The sequence below is a fragment of the Elgaria multicarinata genome, chromosome 21 (genome assembly GCF_023053635.1).
Source record: "Elgaria multicarinata webbii isolate HBS135686 ecotype San Diego chromosome 21, rElgMul1.1.pri, whole genome shotgun sequence".
In the NCBI taxonomy this organism is placed as follows: domain Eukaryota; kingdom Metazoa; phylum Chordata; class Lepidosauria; order Squamata; family Anguidae; genus Elgaria; species Elgaria multicarinata.
Window position 1 is genome coordinate 9,636,813 of NC_086191.1, and position 20,380 is coordinate 9,657,192.

General features: G+C 48.5%; 1 protein-coding gene across 2 annotated transcripts in view; it reads left to right on the forward strand.

Annotated features, from left to right (window-relative positions):
• The window catches only part of ADAM15 (ADAM metallopeptidase domain 15), a 33,419-nt gene extending 18,873 nt beyond the window's left edge, over window positions 1-14,546 (forward strand). Inside the window, exons 16-25 of one of the 2 annotated variants that reach the window (XM_063145702.1) lie at window positions 1,214-1,379; window positions 2,298-2,369; window positions 3,358-3,469; window positions 6,869-7,010; window positions 7,663-7,713; window positions 8,376-8,481; window positions 11,701-11,781; window positions 12,851-12,922; window positions 13,139-13,254; window positions 13,968-14,546. In XM_063145702.1, coding sequence (XP_063001772.1) covers window positions 1,214-1,379; window positions 2,298-2,369; window positions 3,358-3,469; window positions 6,869-7,010; window positions 7,663-7,713; window positions 8,376-8,481; window positions 11,701-11,781; window positions 12,851-12,922; window positions 13,139-13,254; window positions 13,968-14,028 — 979 coding nt within the window. In that variant the 3' untranslated portion in view covers window positions 14,029-14,546. The remainder of the gene's footprint in view (window positions 1-1,213; window positions 1,380-2,297; window positions 2,370-3,357; window positions 3,470-6,868; window positions 7,011-7,662; window positions 7,714-8,375; window positions 8,482-11,700; window positions 11,782-12,850; window positions 12,923-13,138; window positions 13,255-13,967) is intronic. The other variant, XM_063145703.1, reaches the window with a different exon arrangement.
• Window positions 14,547-20,380: the final 5,834 nt, after the last annotated feature.

The window sequence follows — 20,380 nt, forward strand, 5'->3', positions numbered from 1 at the left end:
GCTTGGCTCCTTCTGCCGGTGGAGCTGAGAAACCAACAGGGGAGAGAAGGGCTCCCAACGCGTCCAAGCCTGGACAAACCACAGTCTGAAGCCTGTTCGGGGTTTGTTCGGGAGATGTCCTGGGTTTGGATGTAACGGGAAGGTTCAGCCTCCTCGTTAGTCTCTGCTTGGTGTAGCTTCTGGTCAAGGCAATTGGGCGGCTTGCATAAGCACAGTCCTTGCAAGCACTAAGCCAGAATTCTTAACAATCCATGGCTTATTGGTACGTCTGAACCTTGTCAGTGATTCCGTTTGGATTTGTGTGGTTCAGGTTGTTTCTCGTTGTGACCGTACTGGTTTTAATTCACCCATGGAGCTTTTTGCACTGGCCTTAGGGGTGTGATAGGTGGATATTTTGGGGTGTGTGTGTGTGGGGGGGACTTGCTCTCCCTCACCTACAGTTTAAAGTGGCATGGTCCAGGAAGTATTTGGCTGTTTTGATTTTGCTGGGATGATCAGCTTTCTGTGTGCCGCTGCTGGTTCTGAACACTCTCTCCGCCTGGCAAGCGGCCTTCTGCGATGTGAAGCTCTTGGCCTGCCAACTCGGGCTAGGCAACATCAGCTTTCTCTGACTTGGTGCCTTCTGGTTGCGTTGGACTACAACTTTGATCATCCTCAGTTAGTGGGGATGTGAGTGACTTTGATGGCCTGGAATGATGGGAGTTGTAGTCCGAGTTGGGGAAGGTTTTTCAGAGGATGAGCTCTAAAATAAAGTAAGTTTCCAGTCCTCATGACTCTGAATAAAGGCTGATTTAAATAGGGACTTAGGAAGTGGCTTTATGCAGAGTCAAGCCCTTGTTCTAAGTAGCTTGGGGGTATCTAGAGACTGATTGGGTTTCAGGCAGGATCTTACCTAGCTCTTCCTGGAGAGGCTGGGGCCTTCTGCATCCTAAGCAGGTGCTTTGCTACTGAGCTGCGGCCCTTCCCCTGTAAGCATGGGAAGCATAATCTGGGATTTTTGCTCCCGGATACTCAGCCACGGTTAGAATTTATTCAAAGGTTTCTAATCTGCAGTGAGCAGCCCTGCGATAGCATGTTTCAGGGGAGAAACAGAGAAGAGATGTTTAAGAAGCAGAGAAACTGAGACTTAAAAAATAATAATTCACTGAGGACTAGAAGATTGAACTGGAGCATTAAGGGCAACCAGCATAAGGACTTGACCTCTTTCCGGCAGGGATGCGAGGTGTGGCCGCCTGCAGTGCCAAGGCAGCAGCGCAAGCGCTAAGAAACGAGCCGGGAAGCCCAAGGAGCCCGCCTGCCCGCATAACACTCCAACGCCTATCAACGACATCCTGGATTTGGCCATGGTGCTTCCGGGCACAGCCTGCGGCCCCGGCAAGGTAAGTAGGCGGCACGTGGATGGAGGATGCATCCCACTAGGGCACTGCTGCTAAACCTCAGGCCCGGGGGGCAAAATCCTGCCCTCCTTCCCCTTTTCCCTACCCACTGATCATTTGATTGCTTCTGTTTCTTTGCGTATGTGTCCCCCCCACCCCCCATTCCGAAAGGATCCTTGTGATATAGGGTGGGATACAAATGTCTTGATAAATAAAATAATAAATAAAGGCTGAAATGCTGCCCAAAGGCTTACGACTGGCATAAGACCTTTAAGCTAATTCATGCTTTTGATCTTTGGTATTTGGGGCACACCCCTTTTGGAATGCAGCCCCCCCCCCCCCCCGAGAGTTCTGCATTGGAATTCTGCCCTCGGATTGAAAGATTCTAAGAATGTCAGAGGAGCCCTGCTGGATCTGACCAAGGGTCCATCCAGTCCAGCGCTCTGTTCACACTGTGGACAACCAGCTGCCCACGAGAAACCCACAAGCAGGAGCCGAGTGTGACAGTACCCTCCCACCCATAATCCCCAGCAAGTGGTATACGCAGGCATACTGTACGTCTCTGAAATTGGAAGTAGCATAGAGTCGTCAGGACTAGTAGCTATCAACAACGTCTCTTCCAGGACTTCGTGTCAACCCCTTTTAAAGCTGTCCAAATTGGCGTCCGCCCCTGCATCTTGTGGAAGTGAATTCCATAGGTTGACTCTGCGCTCTGTGCAGAAGCCGCCCCCCTTTTTATCTGTTCCGAATCTCCCACTGATCCGCTTCATGGGATGAGCCCATTGGCTGCTAGCGTTTTGAGAAAAGTATGGAAAATGTCTTTTCACTTTTCCCATCACCCCTGTGCTAGGAGATGTGGGATTTCTCCGACCTGCCGCTTGTCCTCTAAATGCCTTTTTCTTTTCTTTTCTCCGCTTGCAGGTCTGTGTTGACAAACGGTGCCAGGATCTCTCCGTGTTGAAGCTGGACGTTTGCCAGTGCAATGGACATGGGGTAAGCAGCCGGATACGGCAGCATGGGTTGATGGTGGCGGAGGACCAGAGAGGGCGGGAAGTGGCAGGGAAGAAATCACTCCTCCGTTTCTGATTCTGACTTCATCCTTTTGCTGCCTCTTACACGGGGATGATTAGGTCATAAGAAGTTGTCTCATACAAACTCAGACCATTGTCCCATCCAGCTCAATCAGTCAAAAGATTTAGTATAATCATAGACCAACCCGGATCCTAAAATTAAAACCCTTCATTTGGCATTTCTTCAATCTTTTTCTCTCGAACGTATATTTTGCCAAACTCTCGTTCCGACGTTTCTTGTTCGCAGAACTAAAACATCCAATTAGCTCGTTCAAAGATGACCTTAACTCTGACAATATCCCTCCCACCCACCCTGCAAAAAAAAGCCAAAGGGGTCAGCTGACACCATTGTTTTCCCCTTATCTAATTTGGGATCCCCTGTTTGGTTGGGTAATATTTTTTCCTCCAATCTGGAATTCACTACAAGATGTCGTGATGGCCACCCATTTGGATGGCTTTAAAAGGGGGTTGGATCAATTCCTGGAGGAGAAGGCTATCCATGGCTACTAGCCCTGATGGTTGTGTGCTATCTCCCGTATTTGAGGCAATAAGCCTGTGTGCACCAGTTGCTGGGGAACATGGGCGGGAGGGTGCTGTTGCACCATGTCCTGCTTGTTCATCCCTGGCCGATGGCTGGTTGGCCACTGTGTGAACCGAGTGCTGGACTGGGTGGACCCTTGGCCTGATCCAGCATTAGGGCTCTTCTTACGTTCTTAATCTTCATAAAACGGGCTTCAGGAGACAGCGGTACATAACCTGCTCCCCAGTAATGGGTCTCTGGGTTCATTTCCCTCCTTTCTCTGGGCGGTTTGTTGTAAACCGCCCAGAGAGCTTCGGCTGTGGGGCGGTATATAAATGTAATTAAATAAATAAATAAATAAATAAATATTCTCTGCCCTCCTGGCTTGCAGGTCTGTAACAGCAAAGGACACTGCCATTGCCAGCCGGGCTGGGCGCCCCCAAACTGCGAAAGCAGTGGGTCTGGGGGCAGCGTCGACAGTGGGCCTCCTGCTACGGATCAAGGTAATAGTTGGGCTGGGGAGGCCAAAGGGTGGCTGGAAGCCTGTGGAATGGAGCTGGATGGGTTGTGTGCGTGCTTGTGTGCGTGCTTGTGTGTGTCTGTGTCATTCTGGACATCATCATCATCATTTGTATTAATTATTGATTATTGACATTGTTATTATTAATTATTATGGTTGAATATTGATAGTAAGTGTTGGTTATTGTCAACTATTAATATTTATTTCCTATTATTAATAATTGTTATTGTTTTAATATTTTCTTTATTATTGATATTATTTATTGATTATTATTATTAATTATGATTATTGATGAAGATGTTGACATAGCCCACGTTTCCTCTGAGCACTGAAAATGTCCAGGTGCGTCTGTGCTTTCACAGGCTTGGCGTTTTGGGGGAGGCATTCCCTTCGGTCTCAGCTGATGAACTGTCTAAAATACTGCGCTCATCGAAGCCTTCCACTTGTTCCCGTGATCCGATTCCCTCTCGCGTCTTTATTAATCTTATCCCCGCTATCCTCCCGTCCTTGCTTCACATCATTAATTCTTCTCTGTCCTCTGGTTCATTTCCTTCTGCTTTTAAACATGCTACAGTCTCTCCCATTCTCAAAAAACCCACTCTTGATCGACTATCCCTGTCTAACTACCGACCTGTCTCCCTCTTGCCCTTTGTCTCAAAGATCCTGGAACGTCTGGTCTACTCTCGTTGTCTTGACTTTCTCTCTAATAACTCTGCTCTGGATCCCTTTCAATCTGGCTTCCGTCCTTTGCATTCCACTGAAACAGCCCTTACCAAGATCACCAATGATCTTCTTACTGCCAAGTCTAAAGGCCATTATTCTGTTCTTATTCTCCTTGATCTAACCGCAGCCTTTGACACGGTTGATCACGATCTTCTCTTAGATTCCCTCCACGACCTTGGACTCTGTGGCTCTGTCTATAACTGGTTCGCCTCCTATCTAGAGGGTCGCTCTTTCAGCGTGTCGGCTAACGGCAGCTCGTCCTCCTCTTTTCCCTTTCAGTTGGGGTTCCGCAAGGCTCGGTGCTTGGCCCGTTGTTGTTCTCTCTATACATGCTGCCCTTGGGCAAGCTCATTCAATCTCACGGCCTCCAATATCACCTGTATGCCGATGATACACAATTATATCTTTCATCTCCGGAACTTTCTCCAGATGTTCACGATCGTATCTCGGCATGTCTTTCAGATATCTCAGCCTGGCTGCTTCATCGTCGTTTGAAACTTAACATGGCAAAGACTGAACTGCTAGTTTTTCCTCCTAAACCTTCTCCTCACCTCTCATTCTCCCTTACTGTCAACGATGTCACGCTTACTCCAGTCAAGGAAGCTCGTAGTCTTGGCTTTATATTTGACTCCTCGCTCTCCTTTACTCCTCACATCGAGGCAGTAGCTAAATCCTGTCGTTTCTTCCTGTATAATATTGCCAGGATTCGACCATTTTTGTCTGTCTCTTCTGCCAAGACTCTCGTTCACGCACTGGTTATCTCTCGGTTGGACTACTGCAACCTTCTTCTCTCTGGCCTTCCTTCGTCTCACATCAGTCCGCTGGTCTCTGTCCACCACTCTGCCGCTAAGATCATCTTCTTGGCCCGCCGCTCTGACCATGTCACTCCACTTCTGAAGTCTCTTCATTGGCTTCCAATTCACTTCAGAATCCAATATAAACTTCTCCTACTGACCTTCAAAGCTCTTCACTGCCTAGCTCCTGCCTATCTCTCCTCTCTCATCTCACACTATCGCCCCGCTCGGGCTCTCCGCTCCTCTGATGCCATGCTTCTCGCCTGCCCAAGGACCTCCACTTCCCTTACTCGGCTTCGTCCTTTTTCTTCTGCTGCCCCTTACGCCTGGAACGCTCTTCCAGAACACTTGAGAACTACAAACTCAATCACTGCTTTTAAGACTCAGCTCAAAACTTTTCTTTTCCCTATAGCCTTCAAATATTGAGTTTGTTCTGACTTTACACTGTTGGTTTTGCCCTACCCTGTGCCTGTTTACACTTCCCTGTGCCTGTTTGCATTCTCCTTCCCTCTTTATTGTTTACTACAACTTATTAGATTGTAAGCCTATGCGGCAGGGTCTTGTTATTTACTGTGTTATCTGTACAGCACCATGTACATTGATGGTGCTATATAAATAAATAATAATAATAATAATAATAATAATAATCACTGGGGCCTTATGGCATTTGGGACATTTTTTTTTCCTTTTAGAAACGTACAATTATTTCATTTGCAGATTCCATTTCTATATTGTCCCTTACCCAAAGCTCTCTGGGTGGTCTGCAACTATTAAAACCCTCACATACAACATGATAAAACATGTTCCCCACCTCAGTGTTGTTCCCTGCCTTGTTCCAGAGGGAGAGGCGGGTAAGAAATAAATATATTGATTATTATTATTATTATTATTATTATTATTCAAAACCTGTGTTGTTGTTTTTAAAAAGACCATTTAAAACAGGAACTGCACAACAATACCAACAAGCAGGCAGCTAATAGTTCTTCCTCTCTTGCTTTGGAGTAGAAGTTTCCAGAAAATGCTGCTGTGAAGGCCTGCCAGTTTAAAGGAGTGCGCATAATTCTTTAGCCTTGAAAAGGTTCACTTTCAGAGGGTCTTGATGGTTAGGGGGTATCCGGTCTCAGAGTAGAGAAATAGATGGACGCCCACCCGCTGGCGTTCCTGCATGGGTCACTGGCTGGGTTCACACAGCTCAACAACCCCACTCGAGGTTGAGTGTGGGTTGTTGTTGAACTGTGGCTTGTTGTTTTATTGTGGCTTGTTGTATCATATGAACCAGCTGCGTTAACAAACCATGGTTAGTGAACCACAAACAACTCACAGGTCACAACTCAACCACACACCATGGCTTCTTTTTGTGGGTTCTTTGTGGTTAACAAATCATGGTTTGTTGGCATGGCTGGGTTCGCACAACACAGCAACCCACAATTCAGCCACAATTCAACGACAAACCACAGTTCAACCCGTATTCTGGCTTGTCGTGTTGTGTGAGCCCAGTCAAGGTCGCAGCTGGGTGAGCTTCAGGATCTGGGCCATCCTGAAAGAGAGGAAGACGGAGGGAAGGTGAGGAAGGAAGGAAAGGAGGAACGGAAGAGAGAGAGAGAGAGAGAAATGGGCAATTCTATTCAGAGGAAAGATTAAATGCCAGCGCATCTTCTTTTTAGGAAATTCAGCATTGTGTCTAACTCCGTAGGACTGTCAGAGCAGGCGCTTGACTCCGGTTACAAGGCATCTTTTGTGATGGGAGTGCAGGGGAAGGCCTCCCCCGTCCTCGAGCAGCGTACAGCCTGGCATGCGGCCGAGGAGCCTGGGCAGCTGCCTGGCACTGAATAACACTCTGTTTTGGTCTCCTCCCCCTTTCCCAGCGGGTAGCGGCACCTCCACCGCCCTCCTGCTGACTGCCCTGTTCCTCATCTTGATCCTCGCCGTTGGGCTGTGCTGCGCCAAGCGGATCGGTCTCCACAAGCGTCTCTGCCAGTTTGGCAAAGGCACAAGTTGCCAGTACAGGTAAGGTGGCCTCCTCCTCCATCTCCTCCACCCAGGTCCTGCTTTCCATTGGCATCCCATCAAAATGGCGCTCCCTACAATGGAGGATGCTTCTTCCTGTAGATCTCTCTCTCTCTCTCTCTCTCTCTTTCTCTCTTTCTCCTTCTCCCCAACGGCCAAGTCTTCCCTGGGCTCCTGCCCTCCAACGTCACTCCAACACACTCACTAGAACTTCCAGGGACAGAGCAAACCCACTGTTTTTGCTCGACTTCCATCTTTCTTTCTTATCTCATCTCCATCTTTCCTCCCACTGCCATCATCATCATCATAAATTTCTGTACTGCCCCATAGCCAAAGCTCTCTGAGCAGTTTACAAAGCTTTCTGGACAGTTTTTTTTAAAAATATTATTTTATCTATCATTACATGGATATCCCAGCTTTTCCCAAGGGTGGTCCTCCTCTCCATTTTTATGCTCACAACAACCTTGCGAGGTAGGCTCGGCTGAGAATCAACAACTGGCATGAAGCCACCCAGTGAGCTTCATGGACGGGTGGGGACTAGAACCCGGGTTTCTTGAGTTCCCAATCCAGCACCAACCACTAGGCCACTGTGACTCTCGCCCCTCTCGGAGTGCTGCTCTGCAACATTAACTCTGCTCCGCTCACCCTGCAGTGCGGAGGCAGAGTCCCGAGTCCACTTCATCCGCCCAGCTGAACCAAGAGGGTAATGTGTCTGGTTACAGAGCAGCTGACTGTGTGTCTGTGCTTTCTACCCACGCTGGTGCCCTTTTTAGGTGTTTTGTTATTTACCGTTTTATTGAAAGATTTTTGGTGGTGGTTTAATTTCTGCTCTGACTGGGAATTCTATGCTTCTCAAATTTGGGATGGTCTGTTGCTTCTACAAATGTGTATTTCTGCCTCCCTCTTCTGGGTGAAATCAGCGGTCTGGAAAGCGGGGCTGTATGTATTCAACCCAGGCCTGGAATCTAAATTCTGTAATCAGCATGCAGTCTTTTTCGTAATTCTTTTGTTTGTTTGAGGGATGTTTATCCCCCTCCTCAGCCCCCCAAAGACTTACATATAATTGGTAAAAGAAGACACCATCCCTGCCTGCAGGCTTACCCAAATGATTAATTTGAGGAATGTGGGTGGAGCCTTCTGGGGTATCTCCGAGGGCCGGATTGCAAACCTTGGAGGGCCGAATTCGGCCCCAGCCCCTGAGGTTCTGCACCCCTGGTGAGGAGGAAGTACAAATGTGGTGGTGGCCATGTTGACAAGGTTTGGGTTTGGTGGCGGTATGTTATTCTTCAGAAGCCGTTTTGATTGATTGGTGGCCCGTAATGTGCAGGCCAGGCCTAAACTTGTCTTCTCGCCCCAATCTCCCAGGATCACACAGCCGGAACCTCAGAGTTACAGTCAAGCCCCACCGGAACGCCCCCGCCCTCCACAGTGGAGGCAAAGCACTGAAATGCAGCTCATGCCAAGCTCTAAGGTAAGTGGAAGAGTAAGCGAAGTCCACACATACACATAACAAGCACATCGCTTTCTCCGGTCCAGAACTCAGCAGGTCTTTTGCATTCGTGTTGGAGGAGCGGAGATGATTTAAAGCTGAAACAAATTTGAAAGCAAAGATGAAAAGGGGGAAAAAACACCTTTGAAATTTTGGCGGTGAATTACAGGAGGTAAATCTTTAAGTGTTGGAATTTTAAAGATTAATTTCAACTGTTAGTAACCTCCTCAGTTTTCTTGGAGCAACCAATTCTTTTTTTTAAAAAAAAAAAATGTTTATTTTTGCGTTACTTCGCATTTCTCCGGATATCATCAATCCGAGGCAGGTTACAGAGTATAAATCAAAGAGGGGCATCACAAGTTATTGTCAGATCCGGCCCTGCCCTTGGGCAGAATGAGGCAGCTGCCTTGCGTGGGGAGTGCACAGAGCTCTGTGTGCCAAGTAGGGCTTGTCAGACAATTTTGCAACAGATTCAAATGAGTTCAGATTTCTATGGGTTCAACTTGCAGCTTTTGCAGCGAACCAGGTTTTCCCAAATCATGCAGGTTCCACGGATTTGTGGGCTGGCTTTTTGCTTTTAGAGGGAGATTTGCATTCGCACATTAGTTAATGCAGTTAGCGCTAATGTGAATTGGCGCAAGTAGAACGAGAATTCGTAAAAAAAAAAATCCAATTCTATCAATGGCAGGCAGCAGAACGAGAGATGTCCCCCTAACCTCTCATGCTGCCCTCAAAGGGGTGGAGGAGACACCATTTTGTCCCATCACCTCAAATAGCAAAAAGTATTGGTCTATGCTTGCTAACCAGTCAATAGCTTCCACCCTTCCATTTGTCCTATTTTGTTTCCATTCAGTTTGGAATTTTGCAAACTTTCATTCCGAAGTGGCTGATCAAATTTACATTTCAGCTCAGTAAAATGTTGGTGCGTGTTTGCGTGTGTATACACATATATAATGATCATGAATGCAAAAACAAATTAATGTGTGTGTGTATCTCTCACACAAATATACATACTATGATACACAGAAACATTCTGAATGAAATATATTTTGTATATATGACGTTTATAAAAATGTGTGCATTGGTTGCCATGTTAATCGGAGGCCATGCTTCTTGGGCTGTTGCTATGGGTGATGGGCGTGCCTGAGGGCTGTTGCCATGGGTGACTGGGGGCGTGGTCTGGGTTGCTGCTGAAGGAAGGTGGGGCTTACAAACGGTTGCTATGGGCGATTGTGGGAGTGGCCAGTTATCACGAGGAGGGCGGGGTTATGGAGATTGCCCTGAGTGACTCATGGTTCATTTTGGTGTCCGTCCCAGAGGGTGGGGGTGTTGCTATGGGAGACCAATGGAGATGAGGTCTATGGTGGGGGTTATGGGGAGGGAAAGGGCATTGTGGGAAAATAAAATCTATTACTTTTGCCCCAAAGTAGATAGAAAAGCTGCCAAATATGTGTTTTTCTGCAGCATTGTATGCTAAATTGAATATTTTTAATATAATTTCAGTTGCGTGCACTGAGTTATAGAGTGTAGGGTTAGGGTTGGACTTGGGCAGTTCCTGGGTCCAGACCAGGAGCTGACTGCTGTGCTGTGGGTTACCTCGTAGCATGGTTGCCAGCTCCTTTACTGGTCCCTGGCTCTTGGCCCCTACCTCCTTCCAAGAACAAGGGTGGCTTCCAAACAGGATAGAGAGCTGGGAAATTCTAAATATCATGGATATAATTTTCAAATGACGTACAGTGTGGGCAGGCATGTGAAATTTGAAATGCGAGGCATTTACTGCCACTGGAGAGAGATCCTGCGACTAAATTTGGGCCAGTCCTGGAATCTTGTTCTGATATCTGTTGGGAGCAGGAGGAGAAAGGACTCTGGAGCATGTATAGAGTTCCCTGTCTTGCTCACAACCACAGGGATCTCTCGTGTGTCATGTTGGGAAACCTCCCCACCAAAAGTGGGTATAGAACCTTGACTTTTAAGATAAGTTGTTATTATTAGGGCTGACACTGGTTACCTAGAGTACAGATTGCAAAATGCACTCTGTACATCCTCTGTTGAAAACAAGTTCTGGATCTGAATTCTCTGGTTTGTGCTCCACAGGGCTAGGAAGATTTGGAATAAGAGTAGACGTGGAGCCAAAAATGTTATATGGAGAAGAGGGCTTTTAATGATGCATAGAGCTATTTAATCATTCCTTAACAGCAAATTCAGGTGCCGAGTGCAAATGGCTAAGTAGCCAAAACAGGGCCACCAATAAACATGAAGGAGATGGTCAGGTTGCTCAGGGGAACTTCAAGGTTTGTAGAAATAGTAAACGCACACACACACAAAAACCCTTTAACAAATGAAAAGTAAGAGGGCAATTCTTCCCACCCTAAAGATGAAAACCAAGCAAGCTCAATTGCCGGGGAATTTGAGCATCCTTTAAAAAAGAAAAGAAGGCGGCACAGAGGAATGAATTGTAGTATCTTGCAGAAACAGCCATGAATAGGACAGCATAGTTTTGTTACAAGGTCCCGCTGGTCTAGTTCAATTCAGAAAGAGAACAGTGCATCCTTCAAGGGGTAGGCTCCAATAATCCCCTCCCCTTTCCCTATGGCTGTAGCCCAGCCTTCCTCAACCTGGGGCGCTCCAGATGTGTTGACTACAACTCCCAGGCTGGGGCATTCTGGGAGATGCAGTCCAACACATCTGGAGCGCCCCAGGTTGAGGAAGGCTGCCAGTGTAGCCTTTAAAAAGGCGCATCTCTTCGAAACGAAAAGGTTTCTGGTCAAAATGGGGCGTGGGGTGTATTTGATGAAATCCTAGCCTTGCAAATAGCAGGTGGGGCTGCAGATAGGGGGCCCCACAGTGCCCTCGAGTGGCTTGAGAGCGTTACTGCAGAAGCCAAACCTGGAATTGCCGGAGGTTTTCCATGGCTGAGCCCCCACCCCTGGAAAGTGGGAGCCGTTCTGGGTCTTCAGACGGAATCCTTGCATGGGCACGGAATTTGGGGGCACCTCTCCGTGTCTTTCTCTCTTTCTCTTGCCCGCTGGCGCATGCTGCATGGTTACTTTTGCACGGATGTGAGCGCCCCCCCCCCCCGTCTGTCCCCTGGCATGCCCCGAACGAGGCCGATGACGCCTTCCGTCCACCCGTCTCTCTCTCTCTTTCTCTCTTTTTGTCTCTCCCTCGTTTCCCGTGATTCTCCTTTCCGTCTGGCTGCAGCAGCCCGCTGCTCTTGGCGCCCTGCGGCCCAACCCGCCGTCCAAGCCTCTGCCACCCGACCCAATCCCAAAGGGTCAACAGGTAACAAGGCAAAAATATGCGGGGGGCGGGGGGGAGGAGAAAGAAGAGTGGGGCGCCTATAACCCCTTCTCGAGGCTGTTGCATGTTCCTTGCCCGTCCGTGCATGGACTTATGAGACCGGGGCGGGTGGGAGCGTTGCCTTGCCCTGTTCAGATTCTTTTAACTGACCACGCCAGGGACTGAGTCTCGCATCTTCTGTGCTCTGCGAATGAGCCATGGCCCTTCCCCTTAAGAATAAAGATACCAGTCCTCATCGTCCTGAAGAAAGGGCTGTTTTAAATCAGAAGCTGGCTTATGCAGACGGACCCTGGCCAAGGTTTCCGGCAGTTGTCTTTCCCAACCCTACCTGGAGATGCCGGGGATATTTCGCATGTGGAGCCCTTGCCCACGAGCGATGGCCCTTCCCCTAAAAAGGAAGTAAGTGCCCCGTCCTCATTGTTCTGAATAAGGCTCCTTTAAATCGGGACCTGCCCTGTACTGGATTAAATCCTTGGGCCATCTAGCACAACACTGTCTTGACTGGCAGGTTTCAGACAGGGCATCTTTCCCAAGCCTCGCTGGAGATGCTGCGGACCGAACTAGGGGGCCTTCTGCCTGCAAAACATGAGCTCTGCCACAGAGCTCTGGTCCTTCCCCTAGCAACAAAGTAAGCTTCTAGTCCTCATGGTTCCGAAAAAGAAAGGGCTGATTTAACAGGAAGGTATGAAGCTGCCTTCTCCCTAGTCAAACTTTTAGTCCATCTGACCCAATGTTGCCAACACTGACTGGAAGCGGCTCTCCTGGGTTTCAGGGAGCGGGGTGGGGGGTCTTGTCCCAACCCTACTTGGAGACGCCAAGGATTGAACCTTGGACATGCTGCATGCTGCCGCTGAGCCGTGACCCTTCCTGGAAATAGACAGCAGCGAAAGGAGAGACTTGAGTTGGTCATTTGTCCTGGTTGATAAACCACGTGAAACCAGGCTGCTTTTAGAGCTCCCAGCAATGTACAACCTTACTCCCCTTCTCTTCTTCTTCTTCTTCTTCACCCCAGCATGCATCCTCTGTTACTGTCCCTACTTTTTTTGCCCAGGCCTTGACCCAGGACAGGCCCGCGCCCCCTACGCGCCCGTTGCCTGCCGATCCTATTCCTAAAGGCGCTCAGGTAACCCTTGTGCCATTCCTGGTGGTGGTGGTGGCAGCAGTGTTTTGGAGAGGGAGGGGTTGCTCTGTTTCGTGGGGGAGGGCAGGCTGAGGCTGACAGATCTGACCCGGGAGGGAGTAGATGGGGTATCTGGATACCCTGGCTAGGGCAAGGAGGGGGGGAGAAGAGTTTGTGGATGGCTGGCACCCACCCCAGCTCTGTCCCTTCTCTGCACAGCCCACCGGCCCTGCCAAGCCGCCTCCACCCCGGAAACCACTGCCGTCGGATCCCCCCCGGGCTGAACTGTGTGCAGTGCCCAGCTATGACCCTCACGTCCAGATGCTGCCTTCCAGGTGAGGGGAGAGCCAGGTGGCGACACCTGCAGGTGGGAGGTGCAGGCAGAGGGCTGTTCCTTTTCGAGGCATGGGAGAAATGGAACGAGGGCCTGGCCATGTGAAGTGAATAGCTCCCCTTTTATTCCCTGGGTCAGGCAGGGGGAGGCTTTTAAAAACGTAAAACGATGCTCCCCGTCTCATGAGTGACAATATTTGATCAGATGTCTCTATGTTCTCTTATTGATTTATTTGTGTTTATTTTATTTAACACGTTTTTAGAAAACTCCGTAGCCAAATGTGCTTCCGGAGCGGCTTAGACGTGATCGGTGGAAACGAGATAGTTTCCCTGCCTGCTCGCTGACGATCTAAAACGACCCACCAAGCGAGGAAAAAGGGGAGGCGAGGAAAGTGGGGGGAGGCTTTTTTAGCAGAGATGGCCCTGCCCCTCCTCATATCACCCTCTCTTCTCTTCTCACCCTTTTCCCCATGACTTCGAAAGATTGCAAGAGTTGACGGAACTGCTCAAATCGCCGCGTGAACCCAATTCAAACCGACCTGCCCTCTTTGGCCTTATTGGACCAGTAAAGCCAAAGGCGGCAGGTAGGTTTGAGTCGTGTTTACACGGTGCTTTCAGCTGTCAACTCTTTGGCTTGTATTCCTTTGATTATTTTTTTAATGCATCTGACATGTGCAGCCTCTCACCCTTCCTCCTTCCTCTGTTCATCCTGCAGGCCTGCTCCCCCTCCGCCTGCCACGGCGGGTGGCCCTTCACCGCACATCCACGAAATCTAATCCGGCCTGCCTTGGCTTAAAGGACTCTACTGCGTTCAGGCCTGCCTCTCTTCAGCTGAACCAGGCAGCAGGGATGACAACGAGGGACCCTGTTTTGCTGGCTTCGGCCGTGGATTTTGAAGAGGACTGTTTGCATCCTTGGCAGGGTCTGGGGGTGGGTGGTCTCCCCACCATCACCGCCACCATCTTCTTCCTGTGGCCGGGAGTCACACTCCAAAACTGGGCCAAAGTGCCGCCATATTGGGGCCAAGCTCCTCTGCCCTGCTGCGGTTTTGGAATCTGAACACAAAGAATTCTGGGAAAGCAGGGGATGTCTTTGCACTGGGAATGAAGGGGCAAGAGCCCTCGGTGAAGTGTAAGTGTGTGTGTGAGAGTCTGTGTTACGTTCTGAGAGTGTATGACGGAGGCCGTTCCCGAAGGGGACCCTCCCTCTCAAATCCTGGCTGGAAATAGCCCACAACTTTGGGGTTAGGGTTTGAGGCAGCTTTTCTTCTTAATAAAAACAAATCACGTCTCCGCCTCTTTCAGTGCCTGTTAACTTTTGCACTCCTTTTCTGCGTTGGGAATGTTCACCTGGGAGGTTGTTGGCCTGAAACCCGGAGATGCGGCTATTACTTCTAATTTAATTTCTTACATTTTTTCTACCACCCAATAGCTGAAACACTCTGGGTGGTTCACGAAGATTTTAACGATACCAGTCCCCCACGGCTTGGGGTGGGGTGAGGAATTCCCACCCCCACGGCCACCTTTTCCCACTCTTTCTCTGGTCGCTGATCCTCCTTCTGTCTTCCAACATTTCATTTCCTCTTGCAAGCAGATCAAGGTGGCTTCACGGCTCTCTTCCTCTCCATTTTATCCTCGCAACAACCCTGTAAGGTAGGTCAAGCCGAGAGCCAGTGACTGACCCCCAAATCACTCAGTGAGCTTCATGGCTGAGCGGAGACTAGAACCCGGGTCTCCCCAGCTTGACACTCTAACCACTATGCCACACTGGCTCTCTTGTGAGGTCTGAGAGAAAAGGAGGACGCTGGAAAGAGACAAACGCTCCCGAACCCACACAGAACTCTACAAGAGACCCTGAAGATCTAGAGCAGAATTAAGTTTGCCCTGTTCTAACTGCTCTGGAACTTTTGCTTATAATACTACAACAACATGATTGTGTGTGTCTCAACTCTTGCCTTGCTTTCTTTGTCAGGCCCAATGGTTCTTTCCAGCCCTCTCACCCAACTTTTTAAAATTCAGTTTGTTTAAAAATGGTATGGGCCTCCTTTGGTAGGGAATTCCAGAGTGCGGGAGCAGCCACGGAGAAGGCCCCGTTTTGTGATTGTGCTAAATGTATCTTAAATGGACTCCTGAAGATCTGAAAACCCGGGCAGGTTCATATGGGAGAATGCAGCTTTCAAATGCCCTGGTCAGGTAAAGTCATAACCAGCGTTTTGAATAGTGCCCAGTATTGAATGGATTCCTTTAGCTTCTTCCTGTATCCTTTGCTGTTGTGATTCCAAGCCCTCCTGATGAGATGTGAGACAGTGAAAAGGTCCCCTGTGCCTTCCACAAAACTTTATACAGTAAATGGAGGGATCATGAATGCTAGGCGCTACCCTCTAAGCTTGCCTAACAAAGCCAGGCAGTTGCCTATCAACTAAATGGACAGATTCCGCCATGCCCAGCACACTTTTACCAAACACCTTTGGGGCGGTCTTTAAGTTGTAACCTCTGGTGAGTGGCTAGCCTAGTGGACCACCTCCTACCTCCTCTGAACTCCAACCGCTTGACCCTGCAGCAGACTCTGGGATCTGTCAGTTCTGACGCTCCCTCCCAATCTGACAAAGACTTGAGTTCCCAGGGACAGGGAGCATGATCTCTGAGCCTGGGCCTCCTGTCTGATAAGCTCCTGGGAAGATTCCTCCTCGACTCCTGGAGAATTTTGGAGAAATTCCTCCCCGCACTTCCTGTCTTGGCTGGTCTACTTCTTCAGGTTCTGATCCCAGTTCAAAATCCACACCAGGGAGACCTCATCTGATCCAGATATTTGGGTTAAAAGCAGATCGCTGTTACTTTGTCTTTCCACTAGATGGCAGCCCAGCACAAGCTCCCATCCTATCAGTATTTTTCCCCAACCAAAAGCTCTGCGGATGTGTTTGACTACAATTCCCATCGTTCCAACCAGCAGGATAATTGACCATGCTGCCTGGGGATGATGGGGTTGGAATCTGACCCATCCAGAGGGTGCCAGTTTAATTTGCTTCAAGATATTTGAAGATTGGAAAAGTAGCAGCAGCAGCAATCAGCTTTGCTGTTACACAGAGCTGTTTGCGTAGCAGAAAAGAAAACCAGTTCTTGGTGATGGAAACCTGCCCAGAAGTTTTTTTTTTTTCGTTTTTTTTTCATTTTATTGGTTTGATACACACCAAATTTTAATTTTCTCTTATTCAGATGTGCAATGAAGAAGCTGGGTGCGGGCCAGCATAGAGTTTGAATCTGAGCCTCCAATGAAAAAGACTCCGAAGAAATGTTTGGAAGCCGCTGTTTGAGCGAAACACCCTTTAAATAAAGGAACAGCCCCTGTAAAAGAGGACAAAAGAACATAAGAGCCAGGTTGGATCAGGCCAAGGGACCATCTAGCCCAGCATTCTGTTCACACGGTTCCATTCTGTTCCATGGCCGACCAGCTGCCTATGGAAAACCCACAAGCAAGACATGGTGTAACATGGTGTAAATAGATGTATAGGAGAAGGCTATCAATGGCTACTAGGCCTGATGGCAATGGGCTACCATCAGTATCAGAAGCAGTAAGCCTATATACACCAGTTGCTGGGGAACGTGGGTGGGAGGGTGCTGTTGCACCGTGTCCTGCTTGTGGGTCCCTGGTCGAAGGCTGGTCGGCCACTGTGTGAACAGAATGCTGGACTAGATGGACCCTTGGTCTGATCCAGCAGGGCTCTTCTTATGTTCTTACACTGCCTCTGAAACTGGGGCCAGCATGGAGTCATCCGGACTAGCAGCCATGGATAGCCTTTGCCTTCAGGAATTTATCCAACCCCCTTTTAAAGCCATCCAAATCCGTGGCCCTCACTGCCTCTTCTGGTAGCAAAGTCCATAGTTTCACTCTGCACTGCATGGAGAAGTCCTTCCTTTTACCTGTCAGCTTCATGGGATGAATCCCTTCGGTTCTAGTACTATGGAGAGGGAGAAAAATTCCTTCCTCTCCACTTTGTCCACACCGTGCGTCATTTTCTTCACCTCCATCATGTTTCCTATTACCCTCCTTTTTCCCATGCTACACAATCCCAGTTGATGTAACTTTCCCTCTTAGGGGAAATGCTCCAGCTTCTTAATTATTTGAGTGGCCCTTTTCTGCACTTTCCCCAACGCTCCAATACCTTTTTTTAAAAAGGATATGTGGCTACCTTAAGCCTTCGTTGACCTTCAATCAGGGGTAGGAAATTTGTGCACCTTGAAATGCTTTGGCCTGTTTATTTATTTACAGTTCTATCCCACCTTTTTTCCTTCAAGGAACCCAAGGCGGCCTACATAATCCTCGTCCTTCTGTCCGTTTTATCCTCACAACAACCACCCTGTGAGGTAGGTTGGGCTGAGAGTCTGCGACTGGCCCAAAGTCACCCAGTGAGCTTCCATGGCTGAAAGCTCCATCCGACGGGTTTTTTACTGCACGCTCATTATTTGGAAGTCATGGATTGCTCACATGATGTTGTCTGCCTCTCTCACGTCTTCTGCCCCTTTTGGCCTTTCTTGCGCCACAAACACCCCCCCCCCCCCAAAAAAAAGTCCGGTTGCTGCTCTCTCCTGCTGGACTGAATGGGCCTCGTTACTTCCTGTTTTCAGGAAGTAACGTCGAAGCGATGACAGAGAAGTGACGGGAGCCACATGTTTCTACCTAGATGTGATGGAGCTTTGAGTGGGGACCAGAATGTGGATCTCTTGAGTCCCAGTCCAACCCTCTAACCACTACATCACACTGGTCCATGACTTCCAGCATCCTGCAGTGTTGATGGGAATCCTAGGCTGAAAGTTCTGGAGGGCCGCAAGCAGCCCAGCCTTGCATTAAGTGCTGGTGTGGTACAGGGGAGTGGGTGCTCCAACCCACCCCGGACACCTCTCGCCGTGCATCCAGGCGTGTGTCTCCCACAGTCCTACACCTGCCTCCCCCTCCCCCGTGAGAACAAAGGTTGCCTTGTCCTGCCCAGCCACGCGGATCCACGTTTATGGGCCTCCGCACCCTGTAATTTCATCAAGTACGTGACTCCCAACAGGAGCCTGAGCTGCCAGGGCAGCGCAGCCATCATGTGCTGGCTCAGCTGGGAATGCGGCCATGGGTGCAGCCGACCCTGGAAGGTGCTGCGGGCGGAGGGAGAAGGCGATTGGTATTGGCAAAGGCTTGTGTGCAGGAGCACCAGCGACCCGTTGGCTTGTTTGCAGAGGATTTGAGGCTGTGTAGTTCAGCGACCCTGGGCCCACATGCTTGCTTACCCAACGGAAGACGTTGCATGTTTTAATACACGGTTGCACTCCCTCTCTGATCTCCGTGCAGGAAAACGGTCGTAGAATAGGTTTAATAATGAGGTGTTCTTTCCTGGGAGCACTTGGAAAATCTGTTGTCACGTTATGTTCCAGATAAAGTGGGACGTGACAATCATGAATCAATCCAACTTGCGTTTGTTGTAGCATAAACACATCCAGCTTAAATATGTTTGGTTAACTCTTCTCTCCTGGACTGTGATCTCTCCCCTGCACATGCACAAATAGCCCCCTCCCCAGGAAGGGGAGGGTTAACCTCCCCAGTCACCCCCAATTACATAGGCCCAGCCTGTTCTGCAATTGAAGGTGATGGAAGGCTGTTAAAAGCTTAATTGCCACAGGGAAGAGGGGAGATCACCCCCACCCACCCATGGGCTGGAGTCTGGAAGGAGGCTACTATCCTAGCTATTAAAGATTGGTTAGCAAGATAATAGGATGCAGCTCTAATGGAGAAAATCACAAATCCTATAAAGCCAATAATTACTGATAACCAGATGATTAGATTTCCAAAATAAGTGACGCATCAGCCTTTATTTTTGGAACGAACATGGACATTCTGACAGTTTGGGAAAGACAACCGTCGAAGCTGGGCAACATATTTTTGCAATAATGTACATTTCCTTTTTCTTTCTTTCTATTATATTAAGGTAGAATTATCAATAAGCAAACAAAGGAAGGGAAGCTGTCGGGTGTGAAGCAGCCCCTTAACCCTCACATGGTGAGAGTCTGACTTAGTATTGTGTATTTTACTATTGGAGGAGTGGTAAGGAAGAAGTTCTCTGTAAGGATCCGTCTTTCTGCTTCCTTCAGTTCTGCCCACCCCTATCATATTGCTCTTTGTGGATTCAGTTTTAATAGATCTAAACTGCTGCTTAAAGGGGCAGGATGCAGACACAGGATACAGGTTTTGTTAGCTATTTCTTTATAGAAATGAAATGAGAAGATATTTTGTTTTATTCCCATATGTGCCTGCCCGGACCTTAAGATCATCCACAGGGGTCCTTCTCCGTGAGCCCCTGCCGGCAGGTGGCTACTAGGAGCAGGGCTTTCTCCGCTGTGGCACCCCAGCTGTGGAATGAGCTCCCCAGAGAGGTCCACCTGGCGCCTACATTGTTTTCCTTTCGTCGCCAGCTGAAGACCTTTTTATTTTCTCAGCATTTTAACACCTAATTTAACTTAAATTTAAACTCTGCTGTTTTAATTTCATATTTTAACCTATATCAATTTTTGCTGTGTGGTTTTATCCTGGTCGCGCTTTTTATATTGTATTTTGTATATGTGTTTTTAAATTGTTGGTTTGTTTTATTATGCTTTTCATGGTTATAATTTTTGTGAACCGCCCAGAGAGCTTCGGCTATTGGGCGGTATAGAAATGAAATGAAATAAATAAATAAATAAATAAAAATATTCCTGTTATGTGTCTTGCTGGTCAGACCTATGTCCACTGAGTCTTTGGGTGCTGCACTCTTCCAGTTTGAGAGCTGAATTCCATTTGGACACAATTTCCTAGTAGATCATCTAGTAGTATATGGAAGTTTCTGGGATTCTTGCAAAGGATGTTGGACTTGGTTAGGGGTACAGAACCTTCCTAAATGTAGCCACGCCCCCTTCTCCCAGACCACCAATCATCTGGTAGTTTCTGGGCTTTTCCGCAGTTCCCCCACCCCTTTTCTAAAAGGTAGAAATGCCTCTCCTAAGATTTAGTTCCTGGCAAAAAGAGCTTTGTGGTAAAATAAGTGGGTATTTTTGGCCCCACCCACCACTGAAATGTAGCCCCTGAGATGAAAGAGGTTTGACACCCCCAGTCTGATCT